This window comes from Brachyhypopomus gauderio, chromosome 3 (assembly GCF_052324685.1).
Source record: "Brachyhypopomus gauderio isolate BG-103 chromosome 3, BGAUD_0.2, whole genome shotgun sequence".
Classification (NCBI taxonomy): domain Eukaryota; kingdom Metazoa; phylum Chordata; class Actinopteri; order Gymnotiformes; family Hypopomidae; genus Brachyhypopomus; species Brachyhypopomus gauderio.
Genome location: NC_135213.1, coordinates 31,809,578 through 31,826,851, shown reverse-complemented (window position 1 = coordinate 31,826,851; position 17,274 = coordinate 31,809,578). Strand labels below are relative to the sequence as shown.

At 45.2% G+C, this 17,274-nt stretch overlaps 1 protein-coding gene across 1 annotated transcript in view; it reads left to right on the top strand.

Moving 5' to 3' along the window:
* Window positions 1-17,274, top strand: part of tmem8b (transmembrane protein 8B) — a 100,801-nt gene that overhangs the window by 30,541 nt on the left and 52,986 nt on the right. The window contains exons 2-4 of the mRNA XM_076997620.1: window positions 1,318-1,507; window positions 7,626-7,833; window positions 15,668-15,801. Of these exons, the coding sequence (XP_076853735.1) occupies window positions 1,318-1,507; window positions 7,626-7,833; window positions 15,668-15,801 (532 nt within the window). The remainder of the gene's footprint in view (window positions 1-1,317; window positions 1,508-7,625; window positions 7,834-15,667; window positions 15,802-17,274) is intronic.

Sequence of the window (17,274 nt, the reverse complement as noted above, 5' to 3'; positions counted from 1 at the left end):
AGCTCCGTGTCAGCAGGGTTGCCTGTTGGTGGGGTGCTGGGCCACACATGCTCATTGACGGCTCAGAGCGTCGTCACTTCCCCCGCTGAGCTCCGAGCCCATCAGATTCGGCCCGACAGCCTCCTCCCACCCCAGCACAATGGCGTGCAGTGAAATTGCCACACGAATCACATCGGCATCCCTCAAGCGCGACGGCCCCGTCGCAACCGTCTTTTCACAAAGTGCGCTTTGAGCACAAAGCATATTGCAGAAGTGGCTACTGTCGCGGTTGTTTTGCCCTCTGGCTAAAGCTTTTAACATCATGATGTTCGTCCAGCCCCTGAGGCTAGCTTCACTGGGTAAACGCTACTCAGCCCAATTAAGCTCTGTCCATTCATAGCGGCAGCTTAAGCTGGGTTTTGAGGGGGGGGGGGGGGGGGGGGGGGATCTCGAAAGGGTTTGGGGAGGGGGGGTGGTGGGGGTTTGTGCGCTAGGAAAGGTTAACAACCTGAACTGAATTCAAAAGGGAGGATTATGTGATGGGAAGAGAGGGGTGATTGAGACTCCTCAGCTAGCCTGGGAAAGAACGCAGGCTTGATATTATGAGTCACTGGTTAAGAAAGAAAGGAAAGAGCTCCAATGTGCTTGGATGCTCCATATAAGAAAAGGCAGGCCTGGGCTGTTCCCGGCGCAGGTTAAATGGCTGTGCACCGAAGGAACGAAGGCCTCACATCCAACATATATCACTCCAGCGGTGCACCACTGACAGGCCAGTAGTCAAGACCCTGAACAGCAGCGTTCATTAGGAACACTTCCTCCTGCCCTTGGGAGACAAATTGCAATAAATTGTGCCTGCCTGTTGAACACACTGGGAATCCGCGACTAGTGTCGAATGTGCTTGGGTGGCAGGGTATAAATGTTTCTCCCTCGCAAATCACGAGAAGATTGCGAGGCATTAGGTCTGCCGACGACAGTGCTATAGGAAGGCACGGCTCATTACGGTAGATTGCGGACGGCGTTCCAGGGTCTCCTCACTGGCGCCACACCGGAGGACAGGAGCGGAATTAATTTTGCATAGAGCCTGTATACTGTTTTTGAACCGGAGCCAAACACAGGATTCAGATCCAGCGGCATCTGAGGGGACGCTCAGCCAAACTGCATTAGCACTGATCCCTCCCACCCTCCTCTACTCACTCCCATACCCGGTCCTCCAACTCCCTAATCTCCCCCCCCTCCCCAACCCACAACCACCAAACCACCCACTCCCACCCCAAGCCGATGAAGATATCAATGTCATCTTTCAACTACTTTTCCTCTCTCCCGGTTCCTGTCCCGCAGGCTGCCTGTTCGTGACGGACTATTTCACCCGCACGCCGCGCAAGCTCAACGCCTTCCGCTCCTTCGCCAGCGTGGAGCTCTTCCACTTCAGCGTGCCTGACGACACCGTGGTGGCCGTCTGGAACCTCATCACCTTCAAGGAGCAAGGGGGCACGTTTGGGGACAGCTGCCCCGACCGCAACGTGACAGTGTGAGTGGCCCCGACCTTTCGACCTCGGTTCCTCTGGGGAGGTGTTCCACCCCTCCGCTTTCCACAGTAGGGTTTCCCTAGATCAAACGGTGGTCGACAATTGTGCTCGCGTGCTGGCTCGCATGTGCTGGGATTTGTCCAAAAAAAAAAACCCATTTTCCCCTTCCTGTGGCGCTTTGCCATTCCAGTAACTCAGTGTAACGTTCGAGTGAGATTCCCACGTGAGAAGTAAGATTATTTGCTAGATGACACTTGAAGGCAGAATATAGAGAAAAGCTCAACTCTTTTGATTTTAGAAATCTATGCAGAATATAGATATACCACAATTAATTGTGGTATCTTTTAATCATTATGTAAGGCTTAACAAATTTGAACAGCTACAAAATGTTCTGTTAATGTTTATTGAATGTGAGATGAACACCCATGGGAAGATATCAGTGGAATTGACATTTCCATTACCCTAGCCTCAGCGTGGATGCTGTAAGTCAGGCAGTCCTATCAATATCCAAACTCCTCACTCTAGCCTAAAACAGCTAAAGACCTTCAAAAAAGTAAATGAACAATTCTGAAAAAGGTGATTTGACAAAAAGAATTGAATAGACTCTTCAGTTTGCCCAGAACAAAGGACCTGTATAAAAGACATTAAGCGAGGTTCTGAAATCGCAGCAGTGTAATGCAGTAACGTAACAGTCTAAGTTCCACAGCACTACATAAGCTTCGCGGTACCTTTCCTGCTGCGTTACCTATTCTTCAAACTCACAATCGTTCTTTTTGGTTTTCCACATGACTCCTGGGGTCTTCACTGGTCCAGGAGCTCTAGCTTTGCCCTGAGCTGATAGCAGAGTAGACTTGTGTTTGGAGATTATGGAAACACATGTGTCTCTAGTGTCTCTATGCCCCAACTCACTAACTTTCAGTGAACTTCAGACACATGGCTTGACTTCTGCTGTCGTACTTGTAGAAGCAAGTGCTGCTGATATATTTGTAGCGTTGTGCAGTGAAAAAGAGGTGCGACCTTGAGAGATGCCACGGCTGCCGGTGACAGCGAACCCCGTCTGCCTTCTCCAGCAACGACAAAGGAGTGTGTTTTATGGTCCATCTGTGTTCAAACACCTCAGTTTCTCCTTTGGACTTAAATCAAGAACACAGTGAGTGAAAGGTTAACATGTGGAAAAAAAAAAAACCACACCATCGCCAGCGTGGTTTCGTTTGATGATGATGAAGGATGAAAGGATTTGTTTCTACGCAATGGCGAGATCTCAGTGCTCGAGAGCTATCAAAATGAGATCTTTAGGCCTCACATGACATGGAATGGATGGCCTGCCTATGGATAAAATATTGCTCACTAGCTTTGTAGAAACAGCAGGTGAAACATTACGCTACTAATTTGCCTAATATCATTATTTTGTTAGATGTTGGTTTGATTGGCTTAGGAACATTATATACTGGCATGCTGAATCACCAGTTGCTTAGTACCCCTGCTTTAAATGTGCATCTACAGGCTGCATTTTCTTTGTTAGGTTTTAGGGTTTTTTTGCAAGTGTTTTCTGTGCAAGTGTTCTTTTGCTCCAGCGGTTTCATTCATGAATATCCCATTTTCATATGATGTCTACATATATTAACACCTTAGGCAAAAACCAGGTCACTAATGAAAGAAAATGATAAAAGATGACACGACACACACAGGATACAGGACAGGATACAGGACCTTGGTAACGTCATCTGATTTTAAAGAACAATAGACTTGCCAGGAGTGATGGGTTTATAACGCTGGCTATAAAATGTACAGCTACTGTAGTCCAGCTGTAGTGTAGTTGCACCTAATACTGAGATCAGTGAGTGTACGTACGCCTTTTGTAAGGGCCCTTTTAATGTAGATCTGTTTGTTTTAGACCTGGTGTACACAGTTGCGTTGGAAAAAGGCTACTGAGAGCTGAAGGATAAGTGTAGTTACTATTCATTTAAATGGCTGTTATGGTGACTCTTGGTGCAGTTCAGTAACTGAGCCTTGAATAGCCCAGTGGAGAGAAGTCAACAGCATTCCGCAGTGAAGCTAGACATGTTGCATACTGGTTTGCGTCTGAAAGAAGCGCAGCGCTAATTAAAGGCCATCTCGCGCGGCTCCCTCCGCCCTGTTCTGTGTCTTCCTTCTTCGACTCACCCTTAACCTCGCCGCGGTCCGAGTGGCGCTGCCTGGGTACCGGTCGCTGTGGCAACGACAGCGTGCGGGAGCTTGCACTGTCGATCCGGCTGTCAGAAAGCAGGCAGGGGGCGCCATAACGAGGGGGCAATTAAAAGAGATGCCAGTAGGGGAGGGGAGGGGGGAGGGGGTGCTAAAGTGGGTGGAGATAAGGCCGTGTGGTTGGGGGTCTGTGTGTTAGTGGGGAAGCAGCCACACGCTGCTACCTCAGGATCGATCAGTCATGACAACTCTAATTAGGCCCAGTACAAACCAGAGAGCTGGAGCAGAGCAGAACTCCCAAGGTTGTTCCAGAACTTCCTGTCAAGGGTCTCTTTTGCCCTCCAATAAGCCTGGAAGGAGGAGCAGATCTATTTGATTGTAATCTTCACGTCCTTCCATAGGAGTCACAAAAGACTCTTGATATCAAGATCCCCTTAAGCAGAAATGGGTGGTGTTGAGTTTTCTATAAACGCATCAGCATTAACTGATGGAGCTCACTCCTAATTCACATACACAATGACGTATTTTTCATTTACTTAGGTTTTGCATATTTTCTTAGTTATGTTCTTTGATTAACTTTGAATGCATGCTGTATTTTTCCCGCTGGCTTGTGTGAATTAAGACATCAGTCTGGGCGTTTAGTGTAATTCCTATCATATGTTCACTGAGGAGCCAGGCACTCTGTGTCTGAATCTTTGTAATGTGAAACAGTGAAAAAATGACTGACAACCTCACGCCTCAATTAAAGCCTCTAACCCAATCTGCATTCCATGCCTGTTTGTTTAGACACGAACAGGCACAGCCAGATTTATGCCATTCATTAGCATAATATCAGATCCAAGGGGTGAGTATCAGATCCAAGGGGTGAGCATCAGCAAACCTAATCAAGGCATACACTGGAGTTTGAGAGACATGAAGCCTGTAGATTGTTTTGTTTTGTTTTGCCACTTTTTTTATTTTGTTTCGTTTCGTTTGCTTTCGGGAGAGTGGGTTGTTTGCGGAAGTGTGCAAACTTCTGTTGCTTGGCGCTGCTTGCTTCTGTGACTTCCAAAGCATAGCTCTAGACTTAACTCTGTACATAGCTCTATACTTAACTCGGTACATAGTGCTATACATAGCTCAGTGCATTGCTGGGCGCATAGCTCTGTGACTTACGCGTCATCCCATGGCTGGAGCTGTGGGTAGACGCTGTTCTCTTGTCATTCTGTTCTCTTGTGCAGCCGCGGTGCCGCTGGTATCAGAGTGATTCAGGCACTTATCCACCATTCGGTTTTATTAGAGCTTTTGGGGCAGAAGAAGGCAGTCTGATGTTGGCTCGGCTTTATGACACCACAACACGTGTACGATTCTTTCTGCTTCCAGCCGCTTTTTCAGCCAGACACTCTGGAGCAAACCGAGACCTGCTGCCCGTCTGCTGTCCGTGGTGCTGAACGCACGGAGAGGCTTTTAAAGTGCTTGAAGAGGGCGTGTGGTGTATCCATGGTGAACCAGCCTTGTTTCTGTCAGCAACCCAGCCTTTGGACATACTGAAAAAGGAACCTAATTGTCACATTAAATTCTTTCTCCGTTTTAATTGACATTGAGGGGGTTTAGAGGAGATTGACCTTTCGAAGAGTGAGGCAAGGCGCTAGCTGCTGCCGTCCTTGATTTGATCACGGGGACCCATTCACATGGGGCCCGGGCACATCACAGCGCACCCTAGTGGCAGATCCAGGCAGCACAAACTGGATCACGCCGTACCGGTCAACTACACCTGCGACACCATGGACGATGAAGCTTGTGCTTCGTAATGTACCTCGTCTTTAATTAGGCCCTTGGACATTGCGTTAGGTTTAAATCTGGCTCATGGTAGTATAATTTACAAGGTAAGGTGGCAGGGAGCAGGCAGATGGTTGAGGTTTAACATGTGAACATGTGGAGAGAACAGCAGTGTTGGACAAGGCAGAGGTAATGGAGAGAATGAGAAAGAGAGAGAGAATGAGCTGAAGAATCTTACTGTAGAGCAGGGCTGCTTCATCATGAGCTGCTGTCAGCTCCATCAGGGTCCAGACACACAGGTGTGGAGAGGCATATAGCTAATCAGTGGAGCAAATATGCACAGGCCTTGTTTAATTGCTAATGTTTATAATGAGAGTTGAAGAGATGTAGGGGACAGAGGTTGCCATTAGACAGTATATACCAAATGGTTTGGCTTTAGTATGGCATTGTTGGGTATATTAATTACTGTGAGTGATGTATTCATTTCAAGGTTTCAGTTATGGTTTACGTTATATTTAAGTTGTCAAGCTACATGGTATCTTAACCTTTAAACACCTGGCTAATTATTTATTTATCAATCCCAGGCAATATTAATTAGTAATTACTCTAATTAATTCAGTAATGAATTGCTGTCAACTATTCAGTAAGCACTTTGAAGCTAATTTAAACAGTATGTAGTTACAAGAGAGAGAAATGAGAGCGCTCCAGTTCCACGAACACGTCAGCCATCGACGGCGAGGAGAGAGAGCAGCGGGACTTCTCTAATAACACTACAGTGCATCATCAGCCTCAATTTGAGTTATTACCTGCCAAAGACGCAAGACCCTCCTGGTTAGAGAATGGCTCCTCTGAGATTGCTTGTCTGTCTGAAACTATAGGAAAAACACCGCCTCCACCTCCACAGCAACAACAACAAACCCTCAACCCAGTAACCCAACCTATCCACGCTAGGCTTGAGGATCGGGATGGATGTTACATATAAGGGCAGAAAGTGGCTGTTGTGTTTGTGGCAGGGCCCTTTGTTATATATGCATAGAACGGAGACACACACTCCGCTGCACTCCGGGGTACACGCAGCAGCACGTATGCCGATGAGGTCGGCGCCTGTTCCCATCCTGCGCCACCTGTGAAACCTTTTGGTGACCTTTAATCCACAATATGCTACCTCACTTCTCAGCCTTTTGTCTAATTCAACCTTTTCATTTCACTCACGGGCTCCAGAACGGAATAAAATCCGATGAGAAAAGTGCACAGAAAGCGCAATTGTCACCCTTCGTTGTGATTACTTTTCCCAAGAGGCTTTTGCTTCTGAAGCTTGTCGGGGGGGGGGACAATTGACAAACTGCAGTGTCTCAGAGCCACGGGCTGAGTGACAGTAATCACGGGAGGTGAGGCCTTTTATTCGTAAGACTTTCATGTAGTATGATGTGTGACAGATTCACACTGTCAGGCTCCTTTTTAATCTTGAATGGTGAACTGGATCCAGGCGCGCAGAACAGAAAATACAACCTTATTAGGCCTCCGCAGCTCATGTCGAAAAAATTAATAACAAAATCAGGTTTTAAAAGATCAGCCCGCTGATTTGCATCTGGTCCCTTTCTCTCCACTTTAGATGAGATTACTGCCTAGATGGAGCACTGTTCCATCTCAGTGCCCTCTGAATCTGTGAGCATTACTTGAAACATTCGCAGTAGAGTAGAATGTTGGAATATTTGCTTACGATTCAGTTCATGCATAATTTAGTATTAGTCACAATGCTCCATTTCACTTCCTGTAAAGGAAAGAGAAATTGGAGCATCTTCTGAATTCTAATTGATTTCAGGGTGACTCCTCATAGACATTCCATTTTTCCCTCTCTCTTTCTTTCACGTGCATATGCACACACACACACACACACACACACACACACACACACACACACACACACACACACATGCAAACTGTGTTTGCTCACATGCAATTAATTGCACCATGTTTATTGCTTGTTTGATTTATGAAATCTGTGATGAGAAAAGCCCAGGCATAAGCACACTGGGAGTTTATATTACATTAAACAGTGATGCCTTTTAATGGACACATACTTCTACCTGACTGAGCGAGTGTCCACATCCTAGAGTGTCCACAGGCTAGCAGATGTGTCCGCTGTGTAACAATGTCACTTGTCCCTCTGGCTGATAGATACTTCAGGTCAGGGGCCCCACCGGTGATCAACCCCCTGAACACCCGCTTCCCGAGGGACACCATCATCCCAGGGTCCTTTGCTGTCACTCTGACATGGACACTGCCCAACCGTACAACGGGGGTGTTCAATGTCACCAGCCCCCTCCCCGGAGACTGGTTCCTGGCCGCACACCTGCCAAAGGATGAGGGGAAGATTTCTGTCAAGGTGAGCCTGTGGAATGCAAGCACATATCCAATCAGGATAAGGACTCAGCTGTCCAATCAGAATAAGGACTCAGCTTTAAACATAGACAAACTAACAGCCTCTTTATATTATTGACTTAAATGGACACTTTTCTCTGTAATGCACAATCCCACATTTCCTGTTCCATCTTGTAAACTAGCTACTAGTTTTTGTTGATGATTAAAAAACAAAACATCCATTATGAATGATTACTTTGAAAGATGTCCAATAGAGGATTTATTTATTATATTCATTTCTTTAAAAATTTCAGTTGAGGAAAAATGTGAAACAACAGATTGTATGTCACATATACTTTAATTAAATCAGCAGTATGTCACTATACGGCTGAACACAAGCATGGGATGATGAAAGAAAAAGTCGTTAAAAACACCCACTAGCCTTCTCTCCGACAACCCTCAAACTCATTCATCTGTACACGAGAATTATAGCAGACGGATTCGACTTTTTTCTCTGGAGGAACACAGCCAATAAAATGCATTTCCTTCTTGAAAGAACACAATTATCAGGGTTATAGCCAGGGTCAATCATGCATCATGGGATATGTTTAAATTATTATATGTCAGCAGTTGCTAAATTAGGGCCTAATAATGGCTTGCTGCAAGTCAACACAAATGTAAAACTGGCTATACAATTCACATTGTTCTCCTCAGGGAAAACTGAAATGAAATAAAAAATCAGCAGTCTGGAACTGTGTAAAGGAATGTTCTTCTTGGGACATGCTATTGTTATGTTAATATTCAATATAACTGTATAGATTAGCAAGTGGTTTTGCACATGTATATCGCCCATAGGTGTGTTGTGTATTATAAATATTTTAGTCTACATAGACTTTTCATTGTTTGTCCGGTCAACATCAGTGCTTTACTGTGAGAAAAACAACCATGTAACACGTATGTTGTATATCAGGTCTTCAGAGGCTTTGCCCGGTCATGCATGGTGCAAAATGTGGAGTAGCTTGTATACGTGAGCTAAATCCCAGAAGTGAAGTAAGCCTTTTCCCAAGAAGCATCCAACCTTTTACTTTCATACAGAATCCTAGTTGGTTTTTTTCTGTGCACACAGTATAGGCAATTACCCAGACATAATGGAAAGCTTATGCTAAAAGGCTTGTAAACAATTCAGTGAACTGTGAACTCTGATCTGATGGAAAAAAAGTGTTATTATTTGTCCCCGATATGTAAGTCCATATAAGGGATCAGGATTACGCCAACATTAATATGCAAAGACTCCTCTCAACTATCAGAAAATGTATCGCTGGTGACTAATTACAATGGAATGTAGTGTCACATATTGATGACACATTTTGACATTACATATGGGCAAATATGATGAAAGAATTTGCATTCTTACCACCTCTAATAAGTGTGCCTTTTGCTAAATCAAGTATGTAATCTAGAATTGAATTCTTGTGTGCTATCTAGAACCTTATGTTCACAACATGCATCCTGGCATTACCTGTGTTTTGTTGCAATAGATCTTCGGTGTCACTCTGTCATGCTTTGTCTTTCCTCCATACGACTTACTCCTTTCCCCAGCTGGCCTGCCCTTCAGACTTTTATTTTAATTCACTGCAAGAGTTGCGGTGATAGGGAAAGTCCACACTGCTGGATTATGCACAATCCTTTCCCTCCCCGTGAACTCTCTGTTTAAGGACGCCATTTTCTCTCAACTCTTCCTACCAGTGTCCAATTAGTGTGGGGCACTCTGGCCTTTTCTCAGAACCTCAGGAGTGACGGCGCTGGTGCAAACCAGTGGACTTATGGCAGGACCTAGCTGGGAGGGATAATTAGGGATAGAGCCTTACTGCAAGAACAAATCTTTTATTTATCAAGCACTGGACAGCAACAGTTTGGACCCAGTTGTCTAGGGATTTTCCGGGGTGAACACTGTCGTCAGCATTTCAGCGGTGACCGAGGCTTCCTGTAAGTACAAGATCCCCTGTAGGAGGTTCTTTTCCCATTTGAACACACAGCAGATGATGTCACCGAGACATGGTGGACAGCAAGCGGGTCAGAATGTAAACTATGTGACCTAATGTGACCAGTTATATATTATGAAACGTATCGCTGATTCATTGCTCTCTGCCAGCGTCGGCTTCTCTAACACAGTAGAGGTATCAAGGTTACAGACGGTGAGATTAATTGCATATATTCAAGAAAAAGTCTTGCATGCGGCTGTCACAAACTGCTCCAGGCCGGGCTGTTGAGATAAGAGGAAGTCTGCAACAAAACAGGGTTCCGCTGATGCTCGGTACAGCAGTGCACGGGGCAGGATCCCTACGGTGGGGCTGTGGCACGCCACACCACGTGATGCCTCTCTCTGTGGATAATCGAGGGGCCGCTCTATGAGCAAGCAGTCGCAAAAGTAGATAACAGACAGCCGAAGAGCAGCCGGAGAGTGGGAAAGTTAGATGAGGGAAATCACAGCAGCATGGATCAGCCAGCCATATCCGCTGGCGAGGGCTGCCATGGGGGATCCGTGATGACCGGAAGCTCCATGGCCTGACAGTTTGCCTCTTGCTAACCAAGACTCTCAGCCCAAATCACTGTGCTAATTAAGAGCTGTTGGGAGATTGGAGATTGGACCATTTTGCCCAGTGCACCACTGTTTGTTTTGGAAACAGGCCACAGAAGTTGGGCAAAGCTGATTTTAGCGTTGCTTTGTCCTGCCACTGCATTTCTAATTAGCAGCTGTCGACAGGCTAAAAGCATTCCTGACACCTGCTCCCAACTTGTCCACATTATTAGGGGGAGGCACAGGTTTTTTGACCCAGAAACAAGGTTGAAGCAAAGTTGGAGCAAGCATCCTTAAATTCTGGGTTCGCTACACTTCGGCTTGGTCGAGATCACATTCTAATAGTGTTTGTGGAGGAGAAGTGTCAGGGAAGGCATCATTATTACCCTTCCTAGGTTACATAGCAAGGAAATTTTATAAGGTGTCACTTAGTCTACAGCAGTCAGATCATCAAAAATAGCCAAGTGACTAGATTATTGAAGTGAAAGCTGCTCTTCAAGCCATGCTTTTTTTTTCTTTCCTGCCAAACTGAAGTGAGAAGGTCCTAGGTTTCCTATTTGGGGAATAAGCCAAGAGTCAGACCTTGGTTTTTCCAGCCATCACTCACATCGTTACTGGAGCTGATGTGACCTTGATGGAAAAAGGAGGTTAGGGGCTCAGGGATGTCCTCTTGTAGAAGTCAGTGTATGGCACGGCAGAGCTGGTTTCAACACTAATGACATCGTGGATCCCTGCAGGGTCTTTGCTTGACAAGTAATTTATGGATTTTCTGTATGGCTTGGAAGTGTACACCTCTCTCTGGTTTGCTATAGTCTAAACACAACCCATTGTGCTGCTCCGCAGGTGAACTCTTGTTTCAAAGCTCGCTTGCAAGCTGCTCATAGAAGTGCCGCAGAAACGTTTCCACAATAAATAGTCGCCTATCAGGAAATGCTACCATCTATTGACTTCCATTGGCACATACTGGTCTCACTGGTAACACTATTTACTCATTTAACAAAACGAGTAAACGAGCAACGCTGTGGCACTACTCATTCCAAATTAAGGCTGCGCCAGACGCTTCGAGGAACCCAACAAAGCGCGAACCGTCACCAGCACCATCTCACTCGTCGGTCGTTCCGGCAACACCCCCGAGGCCACGCCGGCCTGTGTGGAGGGCCGTAATTACTTCTCCACGTCGGCCGGCTTGGGCCTCGAGCAGAGGCAATTACTGGTCCCGTCCGACATCCTTCTCCCACACCCCAGCTGGTGGAGTTTCTCCTTCGACCGCGTCTGGTTCTGGGCCCAGCCGAGCGGTGGACGGCCTCCTGCTGATCAGATTGCTCAAACGAGGTCTTGGGAGGACGACGTGTTGATGGAGCTGACAAAGTTTGCACCACGGAGAACATGGCGGAGTTAAGCGGGAAGAGGTCAGAGGCTGCTGGAGAGTGGGGGGTTGGGCGTTCAAAGCCACTGCTATGTGTGTTGCCTTTAGCACCAGCTGTGCCTGTGTTTTATGTATGCAGTCATGCACAAACAACAGATGGAGCTCCTTCTCCAGTGCGTTATTTAATGGTGGCAGTGGTTAGCACTTCCTCTCCCATCCTTATTATCTTTCCACTCTGTTGTGAGCTGAAGATGGAGGCCTCTTGCTTTGGGAGGAGTAAGTCTAAAATCAGCCACCTCCGTAATAAACAGTGCTGAACCCTGGGGGGCCCCGACAGCCTCGAACTGTTGTGTCTAAAAGATGCTTTTGTAGCACTGTAAAATAGAACACAAACCTACAGCATTTAGCCATTAGGCAATTTGTTAACATACATAGCAACAAGACTGAAGTGATAACAAGAAGCTTGCCCAGAAGGCTTCAAGCTAACAATAAATTACTCCTTGTATGTCCAGACAGTCGGTCTCAGGAATTCCACCGCAGACAGAGATCAGGATAAGTGATTGCCGGACGGCTCGGGGTGGATTGGATGAGCCCACTAATCAAGCCAAGAGTGAATTAGACCTTGATAATACACGAGAGATAATGAGCAAAGCGTAATTCCAGCAACGGCCCGGCCTGCAGCACCAGCCCTGTGGAACAGATCCACAAACATCTGGAATGAAATGGGAAGGCCCTGCGTCGCCGTCTGCGTGAACGCTCTGCGTCGCCGTCTGCGTGAACGCCCTGCGTCGCTGTCTGCGTGAACGCTCTGCGTCGCCGTCTGCGTGAACGCTCTGTGTCACCGTCTGTGTTTCAAGGGCGCTATGAGTTAAAGGTTTTTAAAAACCATGCTTCCCTTCCAATATTCATAAGGCCTTGAAAGTTTCAAATACAGCCTCCATAATGTACAATGCAATCGCTGTGATATGTATTGTAATAATGAAAGTATTATTCTTGCAAAGTCTTTGTTGTTTTCCTAAAGAAATGATGTAAATACTTCATAAGTACAATCATTAGATTCTGTTTTTTTTCATGGAGCACTAAGATTTATCTCCCCTTTCCCATCGTGGTATTTTGTATGTTGGTGTTGGATGGTCAGCCTTGTCCACTCGTCGGCTAAAGTGTGGCATATTTTTATTTATAAGGCACTCCTTGGTTTGCTTTTCGTCTTATTTACAGGTTTATGTTCTCCGTCCTGCCATCTTCGTTCGCGGGAGTTTTTCTTGCTTACTGTCCCAAAGATTTGACACTGAGATGGAACTGTCTCCAGAGTTGCCTGAACCTTCGAGAAGGTTCTCTGGAAGGGTTCAAGACAATTCTGGATGACATGAAGACAGGTGCATTGGATTGTAGGTGTTATTCCTGGTTTCAGTGTCCTTGTTTGTGAGGAATGATGATTGTGTTGCTTTATTGCTAAAGATTGTGGATTTTATAATTATGTTTTTTTAAAGTCTTATCTGTATCGCTTAGCCAGGACACAATTGTAATAATAATAGTAATAATAATAATAATAATAATAATAAGTACTATTTTGATCATGTTAGAGTGCTCATATTAAAGAATTTAATATAATACTCCTTTTTGACAAGTAGGGGGACCTCCTCACCATTTTTGTCAGTTGTTGATGAAAGTTATCAATGTAATTGGAGGAATTAAGGGCAGTGTAACAGTTGCAGTCACCATGGTGATAAAGATTGTAATGAAGACACAATGCTAATAGCAGGGTTTATTTCAAGCGAACCATGAACTCGTCCTTTGGGTACCAAGAGCATCAGACACCTTCTCCCCCACAGCACGGGAACACGCGTTCCAGCATGTAAGAACAAGTCTGCTCAGGCACTTCATTGTTAAAAAGAAATAACAAAATAACTCAAACAACAAAACCTATATTCGACATCCCTTCGTATTGAAGAATTAATGTAGATCTAATTATGAGATAACCATTGAGGCAGCGAGAAGCATTATATAATTAACTGCGCATCACCGCGAGCCAATTAATTCTTCATACCCCCCTTTTCCTGGTTCTTTGCTGATTCCCCGGACAGCAGCACTCAAGTCCTAGAAGTAGTTTGTGCTGCCACTGTCTTCTCCTCTCAGGATTATTGTTTTTCCGCACGGAGCCAACAGGCGTGGTGATAAATCAGCCGCTCGTTCCCTACCTTATGTAGTAATAACATGGCTGACTGACCTCAATGGGAAACCGCCAGTGATTTGCAGCAGGTCTCTGACAGGACCGCCGCAAGTAACAGAGTATATGAGAATATGCCCCGCCCCCTCCTCCACCCCCCCCCCCCCCCCCCCCCCCCTTAAGTGCAGGTGGAAAGTGCAGCGCTCCACCTCACCATGAGGCCCCGGGGTCGCTAGGAGCCGCCCCGGCGAACCTTGAAGGCGGAAGTCAATGATAAAACAGATAGGTGTCGGACGACGTCCCTTTTCCCATCGCCAGCGTGCAGGGCTTCTGGGTAATTGCGTACAGGAGGCGTGCTGGGAGAATGTCCGCGTTTTCTTCAGAACGGAGCGCTTGGAGAAGCGCTAAAGGGGCAGAAGAAGAAGAGAAGCTGGAGTAGGAGGAGGAGGAGGAGGAAGAGGAGGAGGGGACTGGGGTTAGCCACTGCTTGACAGTGATGAATGAGGGAGGGGTACCGGTGAGAGAGGCCAGGGGGTGAATGATGAAATGCTGCATTGTAATTTGGCAGGGTGTACCGTAATAAATAACACAAGCTCCTACACAGACCCCCTCAGCCCATCCCCCTCCCCGGTCTAACCACACACCCCCTTCTCCCTGGCCCCTCCTCCCTCAACCCCAACCTGCCATGCAATCTCCCTGTGAAAATTTGTCCTTGCAAATCTATACAGCTCATCTCCTCTTTAATTGGTGCCCACACCACCTCTAGCTCCAGCTGAAATTAATGTGTTTTTTTACCACTTGTGAAACTAATACAGAGTCCTGGGCACAGCGGCCAACTGCGAGCCTCTGCCGTTGGTTTCAGCGAGAGGAGGCTCGCATTTTCTGCAATTACAGCCGTACTTTAGTCTGCTCTCCAGGTGTTTCTGGCAGTTTTAACACTTGTTTCTCTTTCTGTGTACATTTGAAACCTACACGCGTACCAGAGCTTTGACTGTAATACCACAAATGCAGTAATTGTGGTGTTACATCAGTAGATTCTGACCCTTGGGTGGTTAGGATTATAGATTATTAGATTTACTAGGATTTTTTGAATTATGTCCTTTTTCTTTTTACTAAAAGACTAAAAGCCATAATGTAATATTATTGCACTATGAAGGGGGAAGTACATCATAAGAAAACCCGAAAAGTGCAAAACACTTTTAAAATGAAGACAAATGCATATTTGGAGACATTCAGACAGATTGGGATCCTGTGCACAGAACCATCCCCTGTGCTGAATTAACACCTGGAGGATTTAATTAACACACAGTGTATTCAAGCTCAGCTGAGCACACTGGGGATTAGTAACTGGGAATTTTCCAACGTGACAGTTCCATAGTACAGACTTAAAAATAAATTTCATGCACTTTTTCTCACTCGTTATATCGTACGTCTTCACAGGTGTTTTTTTTTTGTAATTAATTTGTAGCTTTTTTATGTTGTCTTCCTGTAGTCAGAGGTGAAAACTGTCAAGCTCTGTGAGGTTAAGGTGCTGTCAGACAAAAGACTGATGAAGAGTGGAAGTTCTGGAAAGTGATAGCTCCAACTTTTCATAGTGAAAACAATAACTTGGTGTTAACAGAGTCTACTCGGCTATCTCTAAGTGCTAACTCTTCTCACAGCACGTCTTGACTTTGGATCTCAGATTCTGCCAGACACGTTTGAAATCAGCTCGCTGCTTTGTTTAGTCCTTTTCTCTTTTTCTTTAGGGTCTTCGAGAAGAATGTCAGTACCTCTTCCAGCCTCAACTCATAGTCCAGAGGCTGATCGGAATTTCGGTGCTATATCCTGGATACTTCATAGATCAGATGATCCCAGTTCACAACAAATCTGTTCTCTACAAGTGAGTGGACTCGTTGCACACAGTCATAAGCAAACAGGAAGACTAATGGACACACACACACACACACACACACACACACACACACACACACACACACACACACACACACACACACACACACACACACACACACACACACACACACACACACACAGACCTGCTGTACTGTAAATCCTTTAGATGATCCATATTTAACACACTGTCCTCAGACTGCACATATCAAAGTCTATCAGGACATAAACGTAGCGTATGTACCACAAGAGCTTTCTGCATTGTAAAGGACTACTTAGGGACTCTTGACCACACACACAATCAACCAATACAATCACTTAGCTCTGCTTTTCAATTACACTAACATCACTCTTCCTGACAGAGTTGTCCTCTTCCACTGTGTCATCTACCTTACAACCAAACAATACCATCAAAGCACCCAGGCAACATCCATTAAACCACAACTCGTCCATGTTTGCCCAAGGTTCAAAAACATGTTAGTCATATTATTCAATTAATTTATTTGAATTAACATATACCATATCTACAAACTGAAATTTCCCATGTGACACACCACAATGATAAAAAAACAGCCTCATCTTCCAATGATTTTGTATCACAATTCCAAAAAAGTTCTTTGTTCTATGTGTACCACCTATAATTACACAGCTTAACGAAGTAGATATTGTTTACTGACCTGAAATATTTGAACATTGAACCATGCTATAGGTATGATTGCTAGCTAGATACTGTACAAGACATAGGGGTACCAGTTAAAGTAACATTAAAGTCCAGTTAACTATATTTAGCATCTCTGTGCTTACCATTATCTTACCACAAACCTTTGCCATGAACTCTTCTCCCCCGGTCTTCCGTCTTTTTTCCATACCTGGTCCAAAATATGAAGCTTTTCAGCTTATCTAGGGTAACTTCACGTGACATTTTATGTCTATGATTGGTTGATGAGAGTCTATGAGAGACTGGTGTTTCTACAGGTGGATTCCACCTGCTCCAATGTCTCACTGAGGAGCCCGCGCTTCACCCACATTCATTGGGATGCCTGTAACACCAGTAGTTCAGCTCAGCACACTAACAGCAAAATGTCTCTGTTTCTCAGACTCACACACAGAGCCGAGCACATGTACACGTTCACACGCACACACATGCACACACTTTACCTTTATCATTTTAGCATCACTTTATTTCTCTATCTCCGTTTCTCGGTCATAGGTCTCCATTGTCATTATGTTCAGATTTTCTCAATTACCAAACAAAAGATCTTTAACAGGATGACGAGATAGTCTTAGGTTGCAGTGATATTATACAGTGTTGGAAACGGACCAGGATGGGACATTCCTTCAATGCATCTTCAAATAAACACGTTGTTAATAAATAAACAAGTGAATTGTTGAGCTAATGATGGATGCTGTACTATATGTAGAACTCAATTTTTCATAGAATATACTATGGATATGCATCTAA